At 40.4% G+C, this 26171-nt stretch overlaps 1 protein-coding gene across 3 annotated transcripts; it reads left to right on the forward strand.

The window, feature by feature from the left end:
* The first annotated feature begins 120 nt into the window (after positions 1-120).
* ACTR2 (actin related protein 2) lies at positions 121-25696 on the forward strand. Of its 3 annotated transcripts, none has more exons than XM_080614792.1 (9): positions 121-257; positions 6405-6515; positions 11908-12123; positions 16712-16784; positions 18765-18901; positions 19665-19814; positions 20538-20683; positions 21071-21203; positions 22729-25696. In XM_080614792.1, exons 1-9 carry the CDS (start codon positions 210-212, stop codon positions 22897-22899), a joined length of 1185 nt encoding a protein of 394 aa, XP_080470918.1. In that variant the 5' UTR covers positions 121-209; the 3' UTR covers positions 22900-25696. The 3 variants fall into 3 exon arrangements, with proteins under 3 accessions (XP_080470918.1, XP_080470920.1, XP_080470919.1); XM_080614794.1 differs by lacking the exon at positions 121-257 and adding an exon at positions 572-652; XM_080614793.1 differs by lacking the exon at positions 121-257 and adding an exon at positions 2631-2664.
* Positions 25697-26171: the final 475 nt, after the last annotated feature.

The raw sequence follows: 26171 nt of genomic DNA on the forward strand, positions 1-26171 counted from the left end.
CGGGGGCGGGCGGGGCAGGAAGAGGCGGGCGGCAGCGGCGGCAGGGGTGGGGCTGTCTCGGTGTTGATTGGCCGGGGTCGGCCGCTGACGGCTTCCGGCGTGCGCGCGCGGCGGGCGGCAGGGCGGGCGCGCAGGCTGGGGGGGGCCCGGCGGTTGTGGCGGCGGCAGCGGCCGGGTGTGTCTTGGTGTCGGTGCGGCGGCGCGCAGGGATGGACACGCTGGGCAGGAAGGTGGTGGTGTGCGACAACGGCACCGGGGTGAGTGGCTCCGGCCCCGGGACCCGCCCTGCAGCCGGGGTGGGGGGGTGGCGGCGGCGGGGGAAAAGGGGAAGCAGGGCGACTCCCACCCGGCCCGGCCCGGCTCGGCTTCCTGCCGGCACGCCCGCGGGCCGCGCCCGGCCTTGCTGCCGCTACGGGGCCCAGCCGGTTCCCCCCGCCCCACGCCGTGCCAAGGCGCTGCTCGGGGCCGGCGAGGGCCGCGCCCGCCGCTCTCCGCCAGCCCCGGCCCGGGAGGTCGGCGCGGGCCCGTGGAATGAATGGGCGGGGGGAGCTCGGTGCGGAAGAAGGGCGGCCCCGGCGGTGTGCCGGTGGTTCGATCGGTTATAAACCGGATAAGCAGAGCACAACCTCGGGGGACTTCGGTGCTGTGCCCGGTGAGCGGATATCGCGCTGTGCTACCTCCGGCGTTTTGCTGTTTTATCGTGAATGTAGTATTTCTCTGCATGGCCTGGGCGAGTGTCTGCAGCCACGAGTATTTAACCAAAAGTACCAATTATCTTCAAATCCTGAATGAGAACGTTATATATATCTGACAAACGGGGATGGGCCCTCCTTGTGCAGGGTTGTTAGTTGTAGGGAAATGCTTGGGATAGGGGTGTTTTTTTTGCAGCTACTGGTCAAAATGGAGCGTCATCCTGTCCTTAACACCTTTCTGATCTGAAACATACTCAAAATTGGCATTTTTTAATCCAGAGAAACGCAGAGGTTTTCTCCCCATCCTTTCACCTGTTCTGCCCTCTGAGCATGCAGGCGCCCCCACTGGAAACTCACCCTTTTGTCACTGGTACACAGGCTTTGAGGCGCCCCACAGGAAGTGATAAAGATCCCGTTTCAAAGCAAAACGATACAGGATGCTATAGGTGGATCTTTTCCCTCGGTGATTTTGTTTAGCAATCTAAGGTTTTCCCTGGTAAAGAAATATGGAGAGGTAGCACAGCTGACAGCATGTGAACATCTCTTGAGCGTTAGGAAAAAAAAAAGAAAAAAAGGAAGTGATTTTTGGTTTTTATATATAAACAGTTAGAATAAAGATATATTTTTTTTAAAGCCCAAGAGGGAATAGTTGAGACAAAGGATGTTGCTAGAGACTCAGCATCCTGAATTAGAGAGTTTTCCAATTAGCATCTGAAACGATTGGAACTGTTCAGGAAGGACATTGTATCTGACAGGTCTGGGGGTTGACAGTTCTGATGTCATCTTGTTTTTCCTCCTATAGCAAAAAATAATAGGGTTGGGGTCTGGAGTCTCGGCACTTTTTACACTATTATTTAGAAAAAGGAAAGGAAAAAAGGAGGTATTCACTGTTTTCTTCTTACAAAGGGATGTGGAAGTTGTTGTGTGGGGTTTTTATTAGTTTTGGGTTTTTTCTGGCTTTGATTTTCTTTATTCTCTTATGGTCAGGCGCAGCTCTGAAAAATAATTTAGAGCTTCATCCTTTAGTGTGGCTCTTCACACAGCAATAAATCACTGAGTTAATGTTTAGCATGTTAGTAGTGACAGCAGTGTTGTGCTGTGGCTGGTCTTGGGAAGGTGTGAGGCATAGGGTAGGAAACTGTTCCCCATTTCCCAAGCTGGGTTTACAGCACAGATTTTGCACAGTGTGACACATCTGTGTGCTTTGGAATCAAGAGATATATTTGAATGAAACATTTAGTTTTTCTCTGTGAGTTGTACCAGCAGGATATAAATAGCTATAACAGTGGAAGGTGTCTTTGTAGTGCCATTGCAGTGCTGAGAGGAGGGGCCTGTGTCTCTTCAGCTTGTGCTGCTTTGAGTTGTGTTTGGCCTCTAAGCAGAGCAACATGTGTATAGAACTACCCTGGCCGCAGGGTTCATTACGTGGGAGAGCAAAACATCAGGAAATAATTGTTAAATTGGTGAACTAAAAATATTTAGTTGAATTTGAACAGTTAAACTAGAATGGGATAAGTAATCTGGAAGAAAATTCCATTCAGTAAATCTTTTGAGCCTCAGCTGCATATTGAGACTATCAAATAATCCTATATTGCCAAACCAGTATTTTTATTATCATTTTTTTCTGTATGACAAGGAAGAGACACTTTGTCAGTGATTTTTGATACACTCTGATATCTCATCTTTAAAACCACGATTGAAATTGAATCTCTTGCTAGGTGCTAGAAATAGTAAATAAGAATGGAGGCTATCTTTAGAAAAATCACATGCAATTTTAACTTTAGGCTTGGCTTTGAAATTTACTGTTGTTATGCTGCGAGAGGACTTCTAATGTTCCTGGCTGCAATCAGTCGTTGAGGAAGAGGTGCCTAGACGGAAGTTCTTGCCACACATGGGGTGGGAGAGAGGCAGGCAGTGGCACCTCAGAGATCTAAAGCATTGGAGATGGATGTTGGTGGTGCAGGACAAGCAGGTAGGTTACTTGTTGGCCTGTAGAATTGCTGTAATTGTATTTAGGGTTTTTATTTGTGTTGCGTCAGTGCAAATAATCAGGCTGGGAGACCTGATAAGAATATTGGTATTCATCTTAAAACTTGTCACGTGACCTGTTTGTGAGCTTCCTCATTCTTTTAATTTGAAAGAGTACTTATACTTACAAGTTCTTACTGTTTGATGACTCAGTAGGAAGTGAAAGAGTCAGTATAAACCACAGTGAAATGGAGAAGAAACTATATATGGTAAAACTTCTTACATATGTGGTCTTGCACACAGGCAAGCTAAGTAGCTCTGAAAACATTCTGAACATGCAGCAAATGCGTGCAAAAATAAATGATGATGAACTCTTGGCTGCCCTAGATGCATAAATTCATTGAGTGTTGGTGTTATTGGTCAAGATACGGTGTGTACTGAGTATTGTACAGAACATGATAGTTGTTGCAAGAGGTGTGCACAATAAGAGATGGCATTCTCTATTTGAAACTCTTGAGTTTCAAATAGAGAATGGCAGGAACAGTGTTTAATTTCTGACACTAGAAAAGAGAAGCTGATTCTGTTCCTGAGTACTGCAGTTAATAATGCTTAACCAAAGATTTTGGGGGATCTCCTGTAAGGAACAGGAGGGAGAAGTATCTCATATTTCTTGTACCACTTCAGAAGTGTAAAACTGCCCAGGATCTATTATTATATACATCTATGTTTCTTTGGTGCATTTACCTGTTGGTAGGTTGGCCAAGTCTGGTTCTTCAGCCATAATATCCAATGTTAAGTTGTCACAAACCCACTGAACCGTCAGCTGTATATTTGATATCATGTCAGAGAGAATGCTGCAGTGGGAGTGCTCTCATTGGTGGGGAAGCTGATGCACAGTGCTGACTTGTTCCCATTTTCACCAAATTTTAATGTAGCTGGGAGAGGGAAACTTCCCCCTTCAGAGGGGAGGAGGCAGAGTTAAAATTCAGCCCCTTCTACCAACTGCTGACTTTACCCAACTTTGTAAAAATGCTTTTTTGTTTTGTTTTGTTTTTTAAGGCTCTCTGTTCTGGCCTGAAAGAGGCAGGAAACAGACTGTGAACGTCCAAGCCTAATCTTGCTCATTGTAGTTCACAGAGATTAAATCTGGTTCTGATTGTGGTTTAGGCTGGTTGGAGGAATGACAATCTGTTTTTAAAATCCAGGATTTGTTAATTGCCAACATTGTTAACTTTGCAGGAAGGTGTGTCAAGGTCTTAACACAGGGGCTGGAAGTTACTATTACAGTCCAGATAGTAAGAGCATAGAATAGTATTTTTGTAGGTCAGCATTTTCTAGGTCAGCACAGTTGTATGTGATTTCGAGAGGTATTTTTTAAGGTTGGTGAAGAGGCACTTACTGACTTTCTGCAGTAGTAGTTTGGGTCACGTATCTCAGTGGCTGCTGTTTAAATCTCAGGGGTTATCTGCCCAGTCGGCTGGATTTAACAGTGTGGGTAGTAGAGCTTCTTGATGGGTCCTCCAGGAGCTTGAGTTGTAAAGATTCACTTAGATATTACCGGTCTTCTGTTGACGGACACTGTTGATGATGACTGGTAGGGAAGTTGCTTCATGCTATAGGAAAGGAGGAAAAGCTGTAAGCAAATAGAGAAGTGTGAAGGTATATGGGCTACCTGGAGGTGCCCAAGTTGCACTTGGAATAGTTTTTAAACCCTAAGCTAGAGGATGAGATTGTATAGGCTGTTTTGGAGATCTTCCTTCTAGCGTGATCAGGCCCTGCACAAGAAAATTTATAAAAAGTATACCTAAATATTATGGTAGCAACAAAAATTGTGTGATTGCCCTGAATGCAGGAATTTGCTAAATCTGAAAGGGAGCTTATCTTTATTAAAATTTAGACCCAGCTCAGTCCTTCAAAATGTCTCATGTTCCCTTTGGTATAAAACTTCTGGTTAAGTCTTCTGGTGGATTCAGGTAGTGGAATCCAGAAATGCTTGTGGCTACTCTGCTTTCTTGTAGCAGCACCACATTCTTGAATCCACAGATAAGATCTCTGTAACTCCTGGGTACTTCTGGCTTTAGTATAAGCAAAAGAGTTGATAAGTATGTGCCTTTTCAGAGAACTGGGATTAAAGCAGAATGAGTGAATTGAGTTGTATACACAGTGTCATTCTTCAGATATTCCATCCCTTTGGAAAAGGGATGAAGGAAATTAAGGTCACAAAAAGAAAAAAAACCTCCCTTCCTCCCTGTATTAGCCCAACTTTAATTAAAATATCTCTTGACTCTTTCTATAACTGGCTTTCTGAATTCTTTTCCACAGCAGGTGCCCTTTTTACCGGAATAAAGGCGAATAATTTAGAGCAATAGAAAGTGACTTTTTATGCTTGCGTCAGTGTAATGACAGAGTTCCCTTCAGCTGCAATTAGCTGTTCTCTTTGCTGTGATAATTGTTTCAGTGGCAGGCTTCAGACCTCGTTTTGGAAATTCTTGCAGGTAGCTTTTAACACAACCTGAAGTGGATAATTAAGCTTTGGGACTGGGCCCCAAGAATGGCTGTGAATTGCCTGCCGACACTCAACTGGTCAAAACCCGAAGCAAGCTGGTCTGAATTCAGTGTTGACTGCTTTGAGCCCAAGGGTGGATGAAACAGCTCCTGAGGTTCCCTCCAGCCCGAATGACCCTGTGATTCCGTGCTACTACTGTTACACCTAGATGGTTGAGTAATTTTGCAGCTGAAAATGTGCAATGTTTAGTTTGGGACTGCAGGATTTTGTTCTGGCATGCTGGTACAGCTCAGTATGCAAAGTATGCATCAAAAAAACAGAAGCCTGCTCTGTATGAACTGCAGGCACAACATCAGAGTATGATAGATGAACGTCAACATAAGAGAGCCAAAGAGCTCACAATCCCCATGAGCTCAAATTGTACTTCTTGATAAAGAAGTTCTTGTTTTATAGCTGATCTTCCTCTAATGACTACATTTTATTTATGCTCAGTTTAATCTTCACTGTTTTCTTAGTGTATATACAGTGTGTATCTCGAGACCCAGTGATACAAAGCTTCCTTTTGCACATATTTGGGTAACAAACACTTTTCAGAGTATCGTGTTCGGTGTGAGCTACCATTAGGTAAGGTTTTGGTTGTGCTGTTGGTTTTTAAAGTGCTTACTACAAACTCATATCTTTATCCTTAAAAGAAACCCTGAAAATTATGAAACTCCTGAGAAATGCATCAATTGCGCACTATCTCAGCTTATGCACTTATAACAGCGTAACACCTGAATTCACAAGGGTTTGTTTTTTTCTGATGTGTAACTCATTAATGTGACTGTGCTGTAACTAGAAAGGTGATTGAATTTGGTCTCAGTGAGTACTCATTACAAGATGATGCATTACAAAATGATGAATTTTAGATTGCTAGAGAACTTTTTTAAGGAGTGGCAGGAAATCCAGATTCAAACACCAGACTTTTACACCTCGTAATGTAGTCATTTCAATACTTTTTCTAAAAAATCTGGCAATCTGATTCAGAAAACCTTCCAGAAAGTACTTTAATTCACTTTTACAGATGTACCCCTCATCTGAAATGTGTAAAATTGATTTGAAAGTATAAATCCAATTGGTTTCCAGTGGGACACATGCTCTTAAATTTGGACTTTTAATACTTTTTTCCCCCAAAACCAGGCTTCTGTTGGTAAACAAAAGCAATGCCTATGCTAATAAAACCATTTATTCCTTTTCAGTTTGTGAAATGTGGCTATGCGGGCTCAAATTTCCCGGAGCACATTTTTCCAGCTTTGGTTGGAAGACCCATTATAAGATCAACTGCTAAAGTGGGAAACATTGAAATCAAGGTATGTTCTTTTCATTATTATTGCTTTCTGACAGATAAAATAGGGGCAGCTTTTGACTTATGCAGTGTTTGCAAATGTGTTTTTCTTAATTCCTGTTTATGCTGTTTCAGTAGGTCTTGATTCATTTCTGTACTGGGCTGTACTGTCAAGCTACAGAGTTATTAGGATGGTAATCTAAAGCACTGGAGACCTTCAGATAGTACAGCTGAGGAGGCAGCAGGTACTATGGTCAAAATGGGGCTTCGAATGCCAATATGTGAATGATGTCAAGATTAGAAGGCAGAAAACAGGCAGAAGTGGTTGATGTTTGTCACTGAGCTGTACTGTGGATTCTGAGACAATGCTGAAGAACTGCTGGAGCTTCCAGGTTTTTCTATGCTGTTTGCTTTCTACTTGCAGTTGATCATCTGTGATCTTGTATGAGATGTTTAACCTTGGTTGTGTTCGCATTTCATTGTTCCTACTGTTTTTGTTTTCTTCTTGCTGTTGATAGATGTAGGTACTCTATACCAGTTAGAGATGAAGAGGCTGTGGTTCATGCTACTTCATCTTGGGATGTTATTCCAAATTGGAATGGGAAGGTGCCACTGTCTGAGAATCTTCTGGGGAGCTATTGTTTCTTGCTTTATTTTGTATTTACAGAGTAAGGTTTCGAATGTTAATTGCTTCTGCAATACAGGCTTAAGTAAGTGTCTTGGACCTGTGGTGGTCACATCTTTCTTCTTGCTTCTTGCCACACATTCTCATCTTGTGCAGTCATGTGGTGGGCCACTTGACTGAGCTGATCCAGCTGAAAAAGTGATTTCTTAGTCAGGTGGAGTTTTGACTGCCTTACTAAAGAATTGTGCAAGCTCCAGTTTGAGAGCAAGGGCGAAGCAGGTGGCAACACAGAACTGCAAAAGGCCTCATTTAGGCCAGTGAAGGTCAAGTAGAACCACATGTACAGGCTTTCAGTTTTGCTTTCCTTGTTGCTTCTGAGAAGCAGCTTAGTAAAAGGAAAAAGTAAAATCTGCCCAGTCTTGTGCCTTGTTTTCAGAACCCTCTGGGTGACCAGGAGAACTTCAGTTACCCGATTTCTGCTGCTGCTGTAACATGTTAGTATTATCAGCAAAAGGCTATACTAGGAAGTCAATGGGATGAGAGATACCAGACCTTTCCAAATTGCACTGGGTTTTTTGTTGTGTGGTTTGTGCTTTAATATTGCAGTATCGCTTACCTTGTGTCAGCCAGGACAATTTGTTTGAAGGATGGAGAACTTTTCCTTTCACAGTAGATAGGAATTTTTGTAAGGAGAGAGAAAACATCTTCCTTTCTCTTGAAAGACTTGAGGAGAGGTGTTTGTTTGGACGTCTACTTGAATTTAATGTGACAGTTTCTTCAAGGAGGTCCTGGTAAAGTTTTATGGAAGTTATGCAGTGATTTACAAGTCTTAAGTCCAAGAAAAATCCTCTTGCCTGAAATCTCATTGTTGAAGTTATGTTTTCTTTCCAGGTGTTATGATAACATCCTGTCCTGCTAGTCTTGGTATCTTCTGATTGTCTGACAGCTTAGTTTGATATCATTACATGTGACATTGGAAAGACAGGAGTAGAAGTGGGTAATTCCTATGAGATCAGTGCAAAAGAACCAGTAAACTGTATTTTCTTACGCATTGCTTGTCTTCTGCTTGAGGATGGATCACGTGGGTGTAGTTTAGGAAGTATAAATGGTGTTGAGGTTCTTCCTTGAAGTTTTATAGCATCTGCCCTTAATAGCTTGTCAGCCTTTTATAAGGAAGTAGTGTATCAAGAGAAGAAATCCTTGCCACAGATACTTCGTGTATCCCAGTAGGCTAATGCAGTAGGGAGACTTGGTAAGTGTGTGTTCTGATTTTCTTTGAGATTTGTGCAGATTTCCTAAAATAAATAAATAAATTTATTTTAGCAGATGAGTTTGATGCCAAAGTTTAATTCTAGCCATTCACTGCAAGTCCTTAGGGGATTAGTTTAAAACTGAAGCTGGCAAGAAGATTATCAGTTTGACTTTTAAACTGCCCAGAAAAGCTATCATTCCTGTGAAATTCATAAGCTCTGTGAGAAGAGTCTGGTCTGATCAAAACAGTAGTTATCAGCCATCTATTGAGTTACTGATTTCAAATTGCTTTGTCCATGTTTTTCTTCTAGATTCTTAGTCAGCTAGCAGCAGGGATACAGCTTTTCCTCCTACTTGGAGTCCACGGTTCTGGATGTAAACTCAAAAGTTATTACTGGGATTATTTTGCTTAAAATTGCAGCCTTAAAACTCTAAAACCAGAAGCATAGATGCTGCTCCTAGCTTTTTACTGACTTACTAATCTTTGCAGCTGGTTTAGAGATTGATAACCTACTTAGGTTTGGGGCAGATCAGACCTGAGCCATGGTCCATGTCCTACAGTTCTGATCAGTTTCTGCCAAAGGCAGAAACCCAGGGTCATTCCCTGGGTTTGAAGTGAAGAGGGCCACACTCTGACCAGCCTCTTTGGGAATGCCTCTCCAAAGGCAGCTGCTAGAAACACTGTGAACTTTCCTTTTGACATACAGAATAAGTAGATTTGCCCTAATGGTGCTGATAGTTATCCTGTTGCTTTTGTCAGCTTAAGTGACTCAAAGTGAATTTAATGAAAGGAGGAAAACGTCTCATGGAAATGCCTTTAGTATAATTTTGGACAATGGTTGTGGACATATACTTCGAGTATCTCATAGTGCTTCCTGGCTGCTTTAATTATCTTCCTACCTCCATAGCTTGTTATAGGAAAAGAGCTTTGAGGCGCTGCTCTTGCTACTGCACTTTGTGATTGCTTATTTCCATTCTGAGAGAAGATGCCATAATTTAAGTAAATATGTCTTATTTGATTCTTTTTGGTTATTTTCTCTGTGATACATGAACAGATTAGCCTGCTTATCGGGGAATGCTTTTATGTTATAGTTTTCAGTCCTTGGGTAATGAAAGTAGAATTTTAAAACAAAACTTTAAATTAAGCATGTCAAAGGTAGTTATGGTCAAATGCCTCGTGCAAATTCTTGTCTAGTTCAGATAAACACCTTGCCCAGGGTAAAATTTCAGCCTTACAGAGTATTTATGCACAGAATCCTGTTTATGAGAAATAGACAATGTAAGATGCATAAACATGACATGGCACTGACCTGTAGCAGTAGCTTCCTTTAAAGAGATGTTTTAATCTGAGATCCTGAGAATGTTAGTCTGGCCCTAACTAAACTAACTCAGATCATTTCCTGCTGTACATGCATCTCTTTTCAGCCTATTTCTACTGTGTACTTAAAATAATTTGAGAATTTCATTTAGGCCTTTTCTGACTTTCTTGCTTCTACCTTCTTTCTTCACCTTTCTTGACCTGTTGAAGTAGAATAACAAAAAGATGGTAAGTGAGGTGCCCCTGTGCTGTTTGTTTACCATTTTTGCTTGATGGGACCTGGTAGCTGTTATGTTATTTTTTGATGCTACTCATTGTTTTGTCTTGTCCTACATTTTACATTTGAATACATACTTATTTTGGACGTTGATCATTGCTTTGGTTTACTAGCAACTAATTCATGAGAATATTTTATGTATTGCTTCTAAATGCTACATAACCTTGTAGTTTTGCAAGATGTAAGAATAACACTTAGAGATCAACAGGAGCTCAGCATTGTTAACAGTAGGAATTGCTCTGTTTAACATTACAAACCAAGAGTTTGAATAAACCCTTTGAATAATCAGTTAGACAAATGTTACTGAGTACCAAAGTTGTGGAAACATTGGATGTCATGATACTGGTTCCTCTGAGCAAATTCAGTTGTGCTGTCCTTCTTCCTTTTCACCTACCAAGTGCTTGTATTTGTTAGGATGCTCTTGAGAGCAATTGTTCCGGCCTTTAGCTTTGTTTTGAAAGGATGTGAAAGTTTTGTGCAGCTTTCATTGCATGTTTGAGTAGTGGCTTTTCCTGGGCTATGTCCTGTTCAGCAGCATGAAGTCTCAAGGGACAATGCGTAAAAAAGGCTTCTGATTCTTCTGACTGATGGAGTTGTCATCCTAAATTCTCAGGAGTGATGTGGCTGCGTGGTAGAGTTTTCATAGTACAGCTTCACTAGAGTACATTTGATTTCAAATGTTGGAGTCTTGACTTTTGTCTTCTGTACAGTCGAGAACTGAGGTGTGATTTGCTCTGCAAGAGAAAACAAAGCACATTGTCAGTGAGAGGGAGTGGAAGAGGAATGGTTTGATTTTCAATTCATTTCCTTTTTATATAGTCAACAGTAACTGTTCAGGTTACTTCAAAAAAAGGCATTATAAACCGGGCAGCAGGTTTTTCATTGTGCATCTTTTTTTTCCCTAGCATTGAACAGCAGGTTGAGTAACCCTCACTTCAGAGAGTTCTGTGCCACAGCAACTGCAAACTGTGGGGCATATTTTTGCATGAAGCAGATAAGGTTTTTTTTCTATTAAATTAATATTAGTATGGAAACAGTGCTATTGGTACCTGGAAGTATGTTCTTATGGGCTAAATACAAGCAAGTCAGTTAAGGCTTCTTTAGAGAAGTCTGGGGTATAATAGGGAGCAAGGAGAAGATGTTATTGTGCATACTTCCTCTGGGAAATACGTGGGAAAGGAGACGATATGATGCTACTAATTTGAATGTGCAGTGTTTGCATAACTAACTTTAATAAACAGATTGCTTAATCAGTGTGAAATGACTATACAAACTATGCATTAGTTGGTTGTATTTGTGTAAGAATGCATTACTGGGGGTTTTGGCTTGGGACTCTTGGCATGGAACAGATGAGAGTATACTTTATATTTAGATGTGTCTCTTCACACCCTACTGACATAGGCAATATGTAAACCATTGTTTCTTTTAATGTCTGGTGTGGAACTTCTAATCTCTTATTTGCTTTTGCTACTGTTCGGTATGCTTATTCACCACTCATTATTCCTTTTTTGGTATTGTGCACAGAAATTTGCAACATGCATGGAAAAATACTCTGCCAATCCCACCTACTGCCCTTATGTGCTATTTTGCATCTCAACCCTTGGAAATCAGTATTTGATAAAAGAGTTTTGGAGAAAGATCTGTGCTTATAAAGGTCTTTGTGGCATCTGGCTGTGACAGGGTTTATTGGCATGTTTAAGGTTAATTGGAAAATGGAATTAATAAAGTTTATTTTGGATAAGGTTTGGGATGGGTAACAGCCAAATTTAAATCCTACACAAAATATATTCTGTTTCTCTCCGGAGTACCTGAAAATGGTTCTAAAATGTGGGCATTCCTTAACAACACAGTTGGACGCAGGCTGGAGCAGTTCATGTCATTCTTGAGCATTTTGGTGTTTAGAACACTCTGAAGCACTGACATGTTTCTGTATTGAAATTTTGCAGGATCTCATGGTTGGTGATGAAGCAAGTGAATTGCGCTCAATGCTGGAGGTGAATTATCCGATGGAGAATGGCATAGTTCGGAACTGGGATGATATGAAGCATCTCTGGGATTACACGTTTGGACCAGAAAAACTTAATATTGACACAAAAAATTGTAAAATACTTCTCACAGAACCTCCCATGAATCCAACTAAAAACAGGGAGAAAATCGTGGAGGTATGTCTGTCTAGTAGAAATTGATATGTACTGTCAGTGAAGCAGCACTAGGAGATTCTGACTTCTTGGAACACCTCATTACTATCTGAAGCAAAACAGTTCTGTTTCCTAACCAGAACTTGTGTCCACCTGTAGTCATGAAGGCTGCTGTTGTTAAATTCAAAACAAGCTGATCTCATTTAAAAACTATAAGCAAGCTTCTTGTCTCAAGTGGTATCATCATTAAAGCGTAGAATTGGAAATACATCTTTATCTTCATGTATCCAAGATACATTGATTACTGACTCATTTAAATTAGCTTGGACTTCTGTTAACCAGTAATGCTTCAGAGAAGATTGAGGCTTGAGCAAGATGATGCTTACCAGGTGAAATGTTGTTGTTAGAGGTAGTAGAGACAAAGGTGTGATGACACCCAATCCCTAGCATTAATCAAAGGCCAGTGAATTATCAATGAAAGGCCTTCTAAGAAGGGAAGCCTGGTTCTTGGGTCCTTGATTTCAGAATACTCCCCTGGGTGACCTGAGGTCCATCTGAACCTTGTTTTAGTGTAGGTTGTTAGATGTATATTGTTTAGCTGTAGTACCATGTGACAAAGATTTGATTTTGAAGAGCAGTATTGTTTGATGAGAACAAAAAGTCAAAAAGTTTCATTGCCTGGGCTTTGGGGACTTTTTGGTTTCTTTTCTCAAGCATCATAGGCATTTTCAGTTAATGTAAATATTCACTGTAACAAAAATGTAATTTAAAAAATGCATTACAGGAAAAATGGATTCCAAGTCTGAAACCTTATCCATTTACCAGAACGTTGAATATGAAAGCTTGTGTGTGTATATATATATATTCCCAAACCTGTTGCTTAGTCTAGTAAGAGTTTACCTTTAGCATGACCTGCTGACCTTTCTTTTAAAATCCTTTTGTCATCATAGCTACAGTAGTGCTTCCTGCAGTGTAGCAGTGAAGATATTTGTGCTAATCGTTCCTTTCAATGGCTTGAGCAAGTGAAGTGAAGCAAAGTTGGAAGCCCTGAAGTGAAAAAATCCAACTGTAGTAACTTAGTTCATAATTTCTTAGCAATTGTGGACATTAGGGACCTAATACTTAGGTAATCTATAATGCAACATTAATAATACCTTTTACGTGTGTCAGTCAGCTGTGGTGTGATAGACGTAGCAGATTATTCTGGTTGGCCTCCATGTAGCACGGATGGTTGAATTTCCTGTTCAGGCTTCTTTGCTTTTCAGCTGTCTACAATAGTCTTCTTGTTTCTGTTTTCCTGCTAAATGCAAAAGGCTGGATTTTAGTTATTCTGGTACTGAATAATTTTATACTATAAACTGAAAAATCTTGCATGGCTTCTGAACTCTGATAAAACATTTGTATTGCTCCATTTGTTCCTTTTAAACCACTCCAGAGATTGTAGATAGTTAATCATGATCCAGAGGATTAAGAAGAACTGGAATCTATTTTTGTGAATTTAAATCTGAGTTAACAGAAGCTCGTTGTTTCTATTAATATTTTTAATGGATCACAGTGTTGTGAGGACTAGCAGTATTTAGGTTTTTAACTGCAACACATTTATACCCCTTCCATTTCTGACATGGGCTCCTCCTTTTCAGGGAGGTTAGCCCAGTATGAAGCAGAGGACTGAATAAGATTTTTCCTAAAGCCTGCAGTTACTATAATAATGTCTCTGCAGTTTGTGATACAGTGCAGTAGCATTTTGAAAGAACAGCTTAGTCATCTGGACCATATCAAGATGATAGATAATTATATACGCTTGTACTTCATTCTGCTTCCAGTAATTCTCTCTCTCACCCCATCGCTCCATCAAACTCAGCTGCACAGTAACAGCAGCAAGTGCTCACTTGACAGCTATACTATAGAATCATAGAATAGCTAGAGTTGTAAAGGACGTTAAGATCATCAAGTTCCAACCCCCCTGCTGTGGGCAGGGACACCTCACACTAAACCATGCCACCCAAGACTCTGTCCACCCTGACCTTGAACACCACCAGGGATGGAGCATTCACAGCTTCCTTGGGCAACCCCTTCCAGTGCCTCATCACCCTCACAGTAAAGAGCTTCCTCCTTAGATCCAATCTAAACTTCCCCTGTGTAAGTTTGAACCCGTTACCCCTTGTCCTGTCACTACAGTCCCTGATGAAGAGTCCCTCCCCAGCATCCTTATAGGCCCCCTTCAGATACAGGAAGGCTGCTATGAGGTCTCCCCGCAGCCTTCTCTTCTCCAGGCTGAACAGCCCCAACTTTCTCAGCCTGTCTCCATATGGGAGGTGCTCCAGTTCCCTGATACATATTTTTAAAGTGCAGATTCTTCCATGGTGTGTACAAGACACTGGCTGCTCCTCATCTTAACTGAGTGTTTGTTGTTTATCTCTCTGCATTCTCAATTCTGTAATACCCTCAGGAGCAGCCAGACTCTGATGGCATATCATGTAGCTGTAGAGATACTCTAGCACAGTCAGTTCTCCTAATCCCAACCTAGTATTCCTTATCCTTTTTTCCAGGTTTTATTTCTTCCTTTCTGTGCCCAGTTAGAGCAGCACTTTGTAGGTCATCCAGAAGCTGCTGTCACGAGAAGAAGAGTCTTTTCAGGAGAGCATCCTGCTCAGTGTTTGTATTTTAGGAATTTTTTTTAACATATGTCCCATGTCAAGGCATTTTTCATGTCCAGTAGAACAGATCTAGCGTTGTCTTGAGAGAAAGAATAACAGCTCCCCAAAGGCCTGCATAAAGGGTTTTGTAGTGACTTCTGGAGTTCAGTGCAACATGTCAAGGCATTAACTAATGCCATTTGAAGACCATGGCAGGGAAGTTGGAACTAGATGATCTTGAGGTCCTTTCCAACCCTTACTATTCTGATTCTATGATTCATTTTGTTGTATGAAGATGATAATTTAGATTTTTCTTAAATTAGTTTTTATTTTGTAAGCACTCAGGTTGTTTGAAGGAGTCATCTATCGGAATAGTGCTGGCTTTAGGCAATGGCTACTCGAAGGGGATCTCTTTGTGAGCTGCTGCTCTTTCAACTGTTCCTTTTCTGGCAGACACTTCTGCTTCGTGTTCCTGAAGGTATTGCATCTGTGCTAAACTGTGTCCAATACGGAAGTTACTAGCCAGCAGCCAGTCTTGTAATGTCTTACTTGTTCTTAATCCATGCACCCGACTGCTATATTAAATTTCCTTTTATATTATCCAGCTCACATTGGGGGTTTACAAGACCCCACAGTGTGGTGTTGTCATGGCAGGGTGTTCTGCAGCTCGCCCCCTCTGTTCCTTGCTGCTGGATGTCTGCCATGCTATGTGCTCACAGCACATATTCTGAGATAGGCAGCATCAGTTTTCCCAGGGGGTTTGCAGTGTGCTCGCTGCAGCTATGAAATAATTAACTTGGCTTTGCAAGGATCAGGTTTTTGATAGTGGTCAGCCTTTTAAAATCCCACTGTTCTAACAGAGGAGGTTCTTGAAATAGCTCAGAATTCTAAAATTGTCAGGCATCAGCTTTTTTTTGTTTAAAAATGTTTAGATATCTTTTTGTTGAGTTGCGGGAGTACTTTGGATTTCATCAGCTTCTAATCCTAGAAGTTGCAGAAGTGCTCAGGAGGCTGCAGAATAGCAAAAGCAAAACTTCAGTGTGTGCTGGAGTAATCAGAGTTCATCTGCTTTTCCTGGTAAAGCATTTTGAGGGGAAAACTGCTGTACAGTCTGATTTGTTTACTTGGCCTTTTTTGTGTTTATAAAGAAGACAAGATCCTATAAACTCTACATCCTTTAATCTTGGACTCTGTTTCTTCACTGAAACTGGTTTAGTGGTTAGGGGAACCTGGCTACAAGACAGGCTCTTACTTTTCATGTTTCAAGAAGAGTTCTGCAAGCCTGTGGCTTTCTGTATGTAGTGACAGCGTTAGCCCTACCTGTACTCTTTCAATCACTGTGAATTTTGCACTAGTCCCTGGAAGTTTTCATCAGTTGTGCTTTAAAGAAGGGAAGAAGGCGGCCCAAATCCAGAGAACAGCCTGTGACACAGGGCTTATTCTAGACCCATATGCTTAGGAGTCTGATCTTGACCGTGTCTGCGGTTGTTCAAAGCCTGTAGGGCTTGATAGGAAGAATAAATAAAACAGAACTCTGAACTTCATTAGATTTAGAGCCTACGCCTTTAATGAACATTTCATTTCCAACTCACGCTTCAGTAATGAAGTACTTGGCTGGTCTACAAGTGCTGCCTCCTGCTCATTAAGCACTGTGGAAAACGGGTTAGTAAAGCTGCAGGAACTGGTGTGTGGGTTTCTTGTAAGTATTCACTTTTGTTGCTAAAGGGATGTGGCATGTTTCGTATGGCTTATCTTGTGTGAACAGGTAAGGTATAGAACTGAATGTACTACTTACTGCCATAAAGCAAGTAGGTTTCTGATGTTTGTATAGAATCTGTGCGATTCTGTCTTGGAAAGTATTTCTGATGAGCAGAAATACAGAATTCTAGAAACAGTTTTCAAACATGTATGAACTGTGAAATTTCTTTCACGTATTTGGCCTGTTTTGGACATTAATTTTTGTCTTCATGTTACAGGTTATGTTTGAGACATACCAGTTCTCTGGGGTGTATGTAGCCATTCAGGCGGTTCTTACTTTGTATGCTCAAGGTAGGCAAAGATAACTTACCATCTGTTTGGTTTATAAATGTGCTGCTGAGCCAAAGTACTAATATGGTGTTAATAGGTCTTGGGCTTAATTTAATGGTGGTGTAAGTAAGCTCAGCTCTGACTTAGGAGCTTGCTTTTTGTTTTGAGGAACTACTGATAGGTACCTCTGGTGGTGATGGTTTCATAAACCAACTGCAGAGACAGTAGGACATAAATTTCATTGTCTGTTAACATGTCACCATAGTTTCTATATACAAGAGCAAAAGCAATGGGGTACGGTTATGTTATGCAAGTTATGTACTGCTATGCAAGTCATTAAAACTAGTTAAATCAAAACCACTTTTGCAGACCTGGGTATTAGTTTTATTTGCTGAGATCTGTGCTGTTACTCTTCCTCTTCCCCCTTCTCCCTCTTTGCGTTTTCTTTGGTTTGATTCCTTGTAAGTATTTAATTGAGTAACATACGGAGTCTCAAATTCTTCTGTGCTTTAGCAGCAAACAGTGCTCAATTACTTTGTGAATAACAAAATGTAAAACAACTTAGAGCAGTCCACAGTGTTCCTACATATGATCATCTAAACCGAAGTTGAAGGCCTTCTAAGATATAAAAACCAAGCGGCACATAAATAGAATATTTACATCTGAAAATAAAAAAGCCCTTTAAAACATCCTACTCAATTTAAATTGCATTAAGGATTAAAGTAGTGGCTAAAATTAAAGAGAGATGTGCCTCATTTCAGTGCACCACGTTTTGTTGCTGCTGTTAAAACTCTTAAAACTAATTGTTGCTTTTACCTGGAATTCTTCGTACTCGTGCCATTTCAAGGCAAAAGGGTTTATATATCAAATCATAGTTCTAACTTGGAAATTCTCTAGCAATTCCTCACAACAGTCTTTGGGAGTTAGGTGTAGTCCCTTGTGACTGTTTCCTTCCTTACTGAATGTGTCTGATTGCAAGACACCTTGTGTTTGCATAGCGGTTATTCCAGTTCAATAAATGTGAAGATCTGATCACATACCTGAACAAGGTGTGTTCTTTGGTTCATTTGAGGCAAATAAGCAATTTGGTTGCCTTCTGTTTGCAGAGCTTCAGCAAGTTACAGTAGCCAAACCAATGCATCTTGCCATAAATGTTCCTTTCTTATTTTAAGGTCTCCCCTTTTCTTGCTTTAGGTAGCTTGTAAGAAACTATAAAACTGTTTTCTGATCAACTTCCACCCTTAATTCTGCTTCTTACTTTGTTAGTGAAGTATAGGAACTTTTGTGTCTATATGTTCTATATGATACCTCAGTTTTGTACAACTTAGAATTAAATGGTTTTATGGTAAAATTTTTTTCACCAGAGTTAATTTCTTTAGTCTACAAAAGTGGATCAGATTCAGCCTAATGCTATTTCTGTGGGGAAAATAAATAAGATGTGTACTGAATAGTCCAAATGTTGTTTAGCTTATGAAAGCATTGCTTTGGTTTTTAAATGCCACTCAACATCAATAAGTCCTAATAATTTTTACAAGGTAAACTTGTGGCCTGAATACCTCTAGGTTTCTTCATATTTGAGAATTCAATATAAAGTTGCACATATGCAGCTGAATCTTGAGAAGGAATTTGTGTCCCCAACAAGCATTTAATGATCTTAGATATTCTCTTAAATTAGAATGCAATTCAAGATGTAAAACACCAGGTAAGATTGTGAATGATAGAGTCACAAGCATCTGGGAAAAAGTAGAGGTAACACTTTTGGAAAACTTATACGAAAGTATTTGCTACTCTGAAACCCTGAAGTTTAAAATCCAGCTGAATGGGAGCAACTGAATTTTAAATTGTGACTCCTTTTCCCAAAATGATGACCAGCCATCATGGGGAAATGGAAGTTGTATGAAGATAACGATGAAAAATCCTATCTTAAAGTCGCTGCTATTCTGCTCTATTTCTGAAGGTGTTAGTGAAAGTTGTACCTTTTTTCCCTTCTCATTCTGTTAGGTTTGTTGACTGGTGTTGTTGTGGACTCTGGAGATGGTGTAACTCATATTTGCCCAGTTTATGAAGGTTTCTCTTTGCCTCATCTCACCAGACGGTTAGATATCGCTGGGAGAGATATCACTAGGTACCTCATTAAGGTAAGCTGGAAAGGATGTTTATGGTCGAGTCTGGCGTCTGTGGTACTTGGGTTCAAGTTAGAATCCTTGATACCAAGAAACCACCGTACATTCTCCCTTTATTTATTTGTTAACTGCATGAAGAACTCTTTTATTCACTGTACTGCTTCAGTCTATTATGTTTCCTCATCTAAATCACACGTGATATTGATTTCTTAGTGTCAGTCTTGTAGGAAGGGGTTTTATACCATATTTGGGAAGGAAAAACTCAAAAGTGGCTTTTGATACATAAAATGAAAACAAAATTGTATTCTATCAGTTCTACACATCTATTTTCAGAAGTAATTTTTCTTAGAGTGTGGAAAATGGTTTAGTGATTCTTCCCTGATTACTAAATAAGACAGTATGTTTTGTAGACTATTTGTTTGCTTTTTAATATAAGCAACATTCTGGATTGATGAATGCTGTGGTTAAACTGGAATGTTGGAATGTTCTGAAGTGAAGCCCTAAATATAAGAATTATTTTGGTTATCTTTCACTTTGTAGCAGTTATGCTGAAAGTTATGATGTCAAAGAAAATTTCCCACTTGGAGTAATGCTGCTGCTACTCTACTTTTTTGCTAATAATGGGTGTACTGTGACAGGTTTGACTTCATACTAATTTTGCAGTTAAAAAGGGGAGGTGAACTTTTAAAGATAGGTGTTTGAATGTACCCATCTACTGTCAGAGAGATCTGGACTGTTCCTCTCATTTCCTGCTTACCTGATGTTGTGTTTTCTGTAGCTCCTCCTGCTGCGAGGGTATGCTTTCAACCATTCTGCTGATTTTGAGACTGTTCGCATGATCAAGGAAAAGCTGTGTTATGTGGGATACAACATTGAACAGGAGCAGAAACTGGCATTAGAGACCACAGTACTAGTTGAATCCTACACGGTGAGTATTTTGTGACAGCTTTTCTTGTGCTAAACTTCATAGGTTTAAATTTGGGTAGCATTTAGTTTTGACTCCATCTAAATTTTTCTTGGCTGTAGCTCACTTCCCAGATGTAGGAGCCTGTAGAATCAGATTACTTGGTTCTGGGAAAACTTTTAAAAGCTGTGTTTCTTCTTTTATTCTTTTCAGATTATCCTTAAGACTTTGTACTCATTTTTGTCATTTTAGATCCTTGAAATTGAATATTATAGTCCAGGAACTTAGAGAAAGTGGACTTACTCTAGCATGTCAGATTGTTTCAGCTTCATCCATCTAGCAGTGACACATGTGAGACTGATGATACCTGGTGACAAGAATGGTAAACTTGCTGTTAGTGGAAACTTCCTGTGATCACACATGGAAGAAAAGAACTTGCAGGAAAGCATTACTCCTTCTGTAAGATCATCTTTTAAATCTATATTAGGAGCTGTATTGCAAGGAAATGTTTGGTACATCAGTATCAATGTATCTGGTCCCTGATGTCTCTAAGTGAATTGCATAATGGTTGAAGAGTTTGTATCTCCTTTCAGTAGTCCTGAATGACTTCTTGCAGTGGTGACAATTATCAACAATTTCCTGTTTTATAACATTAGGGAACAATGTAGGTCGTTTCCTCTTGGTTTGTGTAGCATCCAAGTGGCTAAAAGTAGTCTTCTAAATGCTGTTTGGTTTTCTTTTCACTAGCTCCCAGATGGCAGGATTATCAAAGTCGGTGGAGAACGGTTTGAGGCACCAGAGGCTCTCTTCCAGCCTCACTTAATCAATGTAGAGGGGGTTGGTGTGGCTGAATTGCTGTTTAACACCATCCAGGCTGCTGACATCGATACCAGGTAAGAGGAGAACACTTAAAATCCTCTGTCTGGGTGCAGGTGTGAAGTGAGAACTGCATTCAAACAAAATAATGTCTTTTGCTGTGGAAACTAATAGGTGAATTGCTGGCAGTGGGGCTTGGGATGGGATCTTGGAGCTTCATGGGTTTTCTGGAAACCTGGCTATTTTGGCATGAATGAGCAAGGCTAAAATCTTAAAAGCACAATATTCTTTTACTGCTGCATTCTGGAATGCCTGGAAAAGCATGGAAGTCTGCCAAACACACAGAGTCTGTCATTGTCTAGTGACCACTTCCTAGATTTGTATTTATTCCCCTGTATGTACAGGTACCTACTTGTACTACAGAGTGTCCTATAAGACATCAGAAAGACTGTTTCTTTGGTCAGGTCTGAATTCTACAAGCACATTGTGCTGTCTGGAGGGTCCACCATGTACCCCGGGCTGCCTTCGCGACTGGAGCGGGAACTTAAACAGCTCTACCTGGAACGAGTTCTGAAAGGAGATGTGGAAAAACTCTCGGTAGGTGCCAAGTTGCTGCTTGCTTTATGTGGTGCAAAGGCTTATCCCGAGTCCCCACTAGAGGGAACCAAGCAGCCAGAAATGACAAACGCTGCGGGTGGCACTCCTGCAACTTGCAGAATTGCTGCCTCTCAGTTCTTCACACCTCTGTGTTTCGTACGTGTGGCTTATGTGTATATACTTGCAATAAAGCCACCTTCTAGTCCGTGCTAATAGCAAGTAATTCCTGAAGTCTTGTGTTAGTTTGAATGTAAAACGGGCTAATAAATGCTACGGCACAACTTGCAGTGTAGGTTAAACAACGCTAATGAGTTATTGTGCCTTGAAGTCATCATTGAGCAAAAATGATTTTTTTTTTTTTTTTTAGCTGGGAAAGTTTTGGGTTTCGTGCTATAAATGAAATACTTAAAAGTATGAGGCTAGAGTTCTGTCCTTCAAGTGGAATAAATTTTCTTTGTTTATTGTTTAATGCGGTAAGCAGACAACCATAGAATCATTGAATGGTTTTTGGTTGGATAGGACCTTAAAATCATCTAGTTCCAAACCCCCTGCCATGGACAGGGACACCTTGCCCTAGACCGTGTCACTCAAGGCTCTGTCCAACCTCACCTTGAACACTGCCAGGGGTAGGGCCGCTACAGCTTCTCTGGGCAGCCTGTTCCAGTGCCTCAGCACCCTCACAGTAAAGAACTTCTTCTGTATATCTTCCCTGTTTAAGTTTGAACCCGTTACCCTTTGTCATATCGCTACAGTCCCTGATGAAGAGTCCCTCTCCAAAACAGCAGCCACACACGTTACACTGCATTGTAATGCTGTCTGCTTCTCAAGGAGGAGATATTTACAGAGAAAATTCCGTTCAGTGAAGTTTCTAATGTTGAACTGAACTGAACTTCCTTGGCCCTTAATACAGTGTTCTCTAAAGATTTTTGCAGCTATATGGAATGTTTCAATTGTACAGAATGATTTAAGTCTGAAACAATATTTCACACATAGCTTTGACCGTGCTCATTGTTGCTCTTGAAGTTAGAGCTTTAGCATCAAAGAATCGAAAGGCATATTAATTAGTTAAGCTGGTGTAGATTCTGTAAATTTAAAATCTGCTCCATCTGCCCTTGTAAAACTCGGTATAGTCCTAAAATATTCTGTGATTTGATCTGGTAATTTATGAACATTGCAGCCATTGAAGCTCAGGCAGTGTTTCACTGCTCTTCACCGTGTTCAGGAAGTGCAAGAATACGGTCTTTAATTTTGTATCCTGACTCCTGGGCTTTTTGTGGATACACTGAAAGTATCATTTTGGGGGAAGTGTCAAGAGCTGTCTCTAGTTTCCAGTTCAAAGTAGTTATTTGACTTGGGTTGCGCGAGCTGGAAGCTCACACTGCATTCCCTGGTCTGGCCTTTCAGTTTTTTGGTTACATTTTTCTCGCTAAACAGCTTCCATGTGATTGTTCTGGTGGAAGGCAGGGTTTTATTTTGCAAGGCTTTGTGTCAAGAATCCTACTACAGTTTCTTCTCTTTTTCTTAGAAATTCAAGATCCGAATCGAAGATCCACCTCGCCGAAAGCACATGGTGTTTCTGGGCGGTGCGGTGCTAGCAGACATCATGAAAGACAAAGACAACTTCTGGATGACCCGACAAGAATACCAAGAAAAGGGAGTGCGTGTGCTGGAGAAGCTTGGTGTGACTGTTCGATAGATCCCAAAGCTTGTTCCCATCACATGTCTAAAGCTTTTTTTTCTTTCATTGCCAATCTCTGAACTCACTCAGCTACATGCTATGGAAAGGCCTGTCTGTGGCCTTTTGACCCAAAGGTCAGGTTTTGTTCTGGTTTCTTGGGGTAGCTTTTGTTAAATGTTTCTTAATGTGGCTAAATTTGACTATTAAATTTGACCACTTCCCTGCAAACAAAACAGAGCAAGAGCAGCCTGTCTACTTCATTGTTCCTTCCCAGTAGGCAATTGGGTAATTCTGGTAGGCTTTTTCTTCTGGGTTTATTGCTGTAGTACTGCTAGCTTTTGTCTCTAGTTCACAAGGGGTTGTGTGCCTTTTTTAGCATAAGAAAACCTTTAAACAGGAGTTTTTTGCTATTGGATCATTGTGGTGATTATCTTCGCATCTTTTTGCCTCTCTCTACATTAAGATCATGGTTTTTTTCTTTTCTTTCCTGCAATTAGGAATTTTGATTAAACATTGTTAAAAACTAGTTTTAACTAGATGGAATGGCTTTAACACACTGTTTCAATGTAATGTGGTTCCATACGCACTGCTGCCTACACTGGCTTCTGAGGTGGTTTGTCCTTAAAGGTGGTGGTGGGGCTTTCATACTGTATTTCTCTAAGTGGGCATGTACAAGGTTGCCACAAATGGAGAAACACCTGATACTCTGGCAAATGTGAATTTGTGGCCTTAGGTGTTGTCTTCTGGAGGGAGGAGACAGGTTTGAGCTGTGTTGCTTTTCTGTTAAGGGACAGCTGGGGGGTCAATCTGACCAAAAATGCCTCTTTTTATAGCGAAATTTTGGTACCATGTGGTCTCAGCATAGGGAGCAAGAATGTTAAATTAGCTATTCTGTAACTGTTGAGAAACTTAGATATGCTGAGACAGGAGCCTCTAAACTTCTGAAGAGAGCTAATACTTTCAGAAATGCTTATGAAAACTATAACTATAGATATTAAACCCCCCCAAACCTAAGTTTTCAAAGTCTGTTGTTTCAAGTGCTTGTATGTACGTCAGAAGCACTTCCATTAAACTTACAAGTATATTAACCTAGTGCCAAGTAGTTAACTGCAAATGAATATTTCAATGACCAGTGTTTATTGCAGCAAGCAGATATTTATAAACAACCACTGGCAGTAGGTTATAAAGAATGACCTATATTTGTTCCAGTTAAAAATAACATTGGGATAGGAGACGTTGCTGCTTGGTAAATATCCACAATTCATTTTGTCCACTCTTGATTTTTGATACCTAACGTGGGATGGGGAAGGAAGTGAAAACCAGTGATGAAAATGCTGTTTCCAGAAAGTACATTAAAGCTGAGTTGTTCTGAAAAATAGAAGTTGTCACTAGTAATTATCAGCCATCTTCTCTGAGTATAGTGGCCTGTATTTTCTTCCTTCTAGCAGACTGGTAACTATCTTTGCGACAAAATCTGCCTTACAGAAAGCATAGCAAAAAATACTTGCATACAAATGCCAGTTAGACTTAGTTCTACTTTGCTTTTCATGGAAATGTTATATCACTTCTTACTGGTTTTCCAAGCCTACCATAACACTTAAGCGTAAGGAAGTTAAGATCTGCTTTTGACTTCCAAACCTTGGAATGTACGAGAGATGCTTTCATATCCTTGCCATTTGTCTACATCTTTAATATTTGACCCCAGGAACGTGGAAATATTCAACTCCCTTGGATTCTTAAAATTTGCTTTCTTTCTAAATCGAGCAGACAGCTTCCCTTTGGCTGAGCGAGCCAAAGGGGCAGAAACGATGTCTGCATGTCTTTAATAACAAGACAGTCGCTATAGTATTGCTAGTAATGACCATTTAATTATAGGTGGGTGGGGTTTTTTGCAGCTATATTTACTCTTAACTTGAACAATACGGATTTACAGGCATGCCGGTCATGCCTCAGTGCATGCACTTAAGCGGTTACTAGATTTCTGGGGACATGAATGTAAGGGGTACTCAGAATTCCTGTAGTCTTCTGAACATTTAATACACGAGATTTTAAAATGCTGTGGGCTTGCTTTAGAGCAATGGTTTCTCATGTGACTGTCTCTGGGCTTTTTGGACAGTGTTGAGAATCATGGAAATAAACCAAAGAATGACTTAAAAACCTTTTTTTGAATGACAATCTGTCATGTGGTTTTTCAAATCTAGACCTTGACCCTGCAGAACCCCTTTTCTAAAGCATCTTCTCCCCTATTCATTGGCTTTGGTTAGGGATGTGCATGTTTGAGTAAAGGTTTTGGAATTCGGCCCTTTCACTAGAGAACTTCACAGCACCATGAGTAATAAATGTCAGTTGATTGTGCAGAATCTTGGGTTTCCATGGAAACGGTGTATATATTAAAAAAAGGCAACTAGCATTTTAAATTGGAGCTCTCATGGATTCAGAACACATACGTAATTCAGATACTGAATGGGGTGTTCCAGTTGTGCTCAGTGTGGTTCTCCATGTGTGTGTTTGCACACACGAGAGTGTATGTGTGTGTTCTCTCAGCTGACAGCTTCGATATTGCTATGAAAGCAATCTGGTTTTAAAGTTGTTTTTGAAGACCAAATAACTTGAGTTGTATTTGCAATATGCTTCAGCTCCTATAAAATTAGACTAGAAGATGCCGCATCAGTTGTAAGTTTTTTGGGAACATCCTATTTTTAATGTTAAGCTGCTTCAAACCCCTCCCTCCCCCCAGTGTTCTAGGATGTTAACTGATGTAACACAAATGGCTTTTTATACAGTTCTGAATAATGTTAACACACAACACTGGTTGAGACCATGAATGGAAATAAACATCTATTTAAATTGACAGGTCTTTTCAATACGAAAATAAAATCAGATTTTTTCAAAGTAGATTATGTTTGCTTTTGTTTCCTTTGGGAAATCACAGTTCTGTCAGTTTTTCTCTAACTTAACTTCCATCACAAAACCATCATCAGCTGCTTATGCTGAGGAAATCTGACATGACAGAATAACACATTCCCTACTGATTGCTGTTGTAGAGTGAGAGAAGCACCCCGACTCCATTCTCTTGCCAGGATACCACTCCCTCCATCCTGGTTTCTTTAAAAAGAAAATAAAGTCCTTATCCTTGGACAAGATTCTTTTCTAGTTCAAGCTCTATGCTCAGTACTGCAAAATGGGAAGAGCCCTCAACTTGTATTGACTTCAGCATCCCTGGATAAGCTCGGAAGTCACACAATGGTCTTCCATTTAGGAAAAATCTCCTTGGTGGTGTTGACCTCATG

The sequence above is a fragment of the Psittacula echo genome, assembly GCF_963264785.1.
Source record: "Psittacula echo genome assembly, chromosome: 4".
NCBI lineage: Eukaryota > Metazoa > Chordata > Aves > Psittaciformes > Psittacidae > Psittacula > Psittacula echo.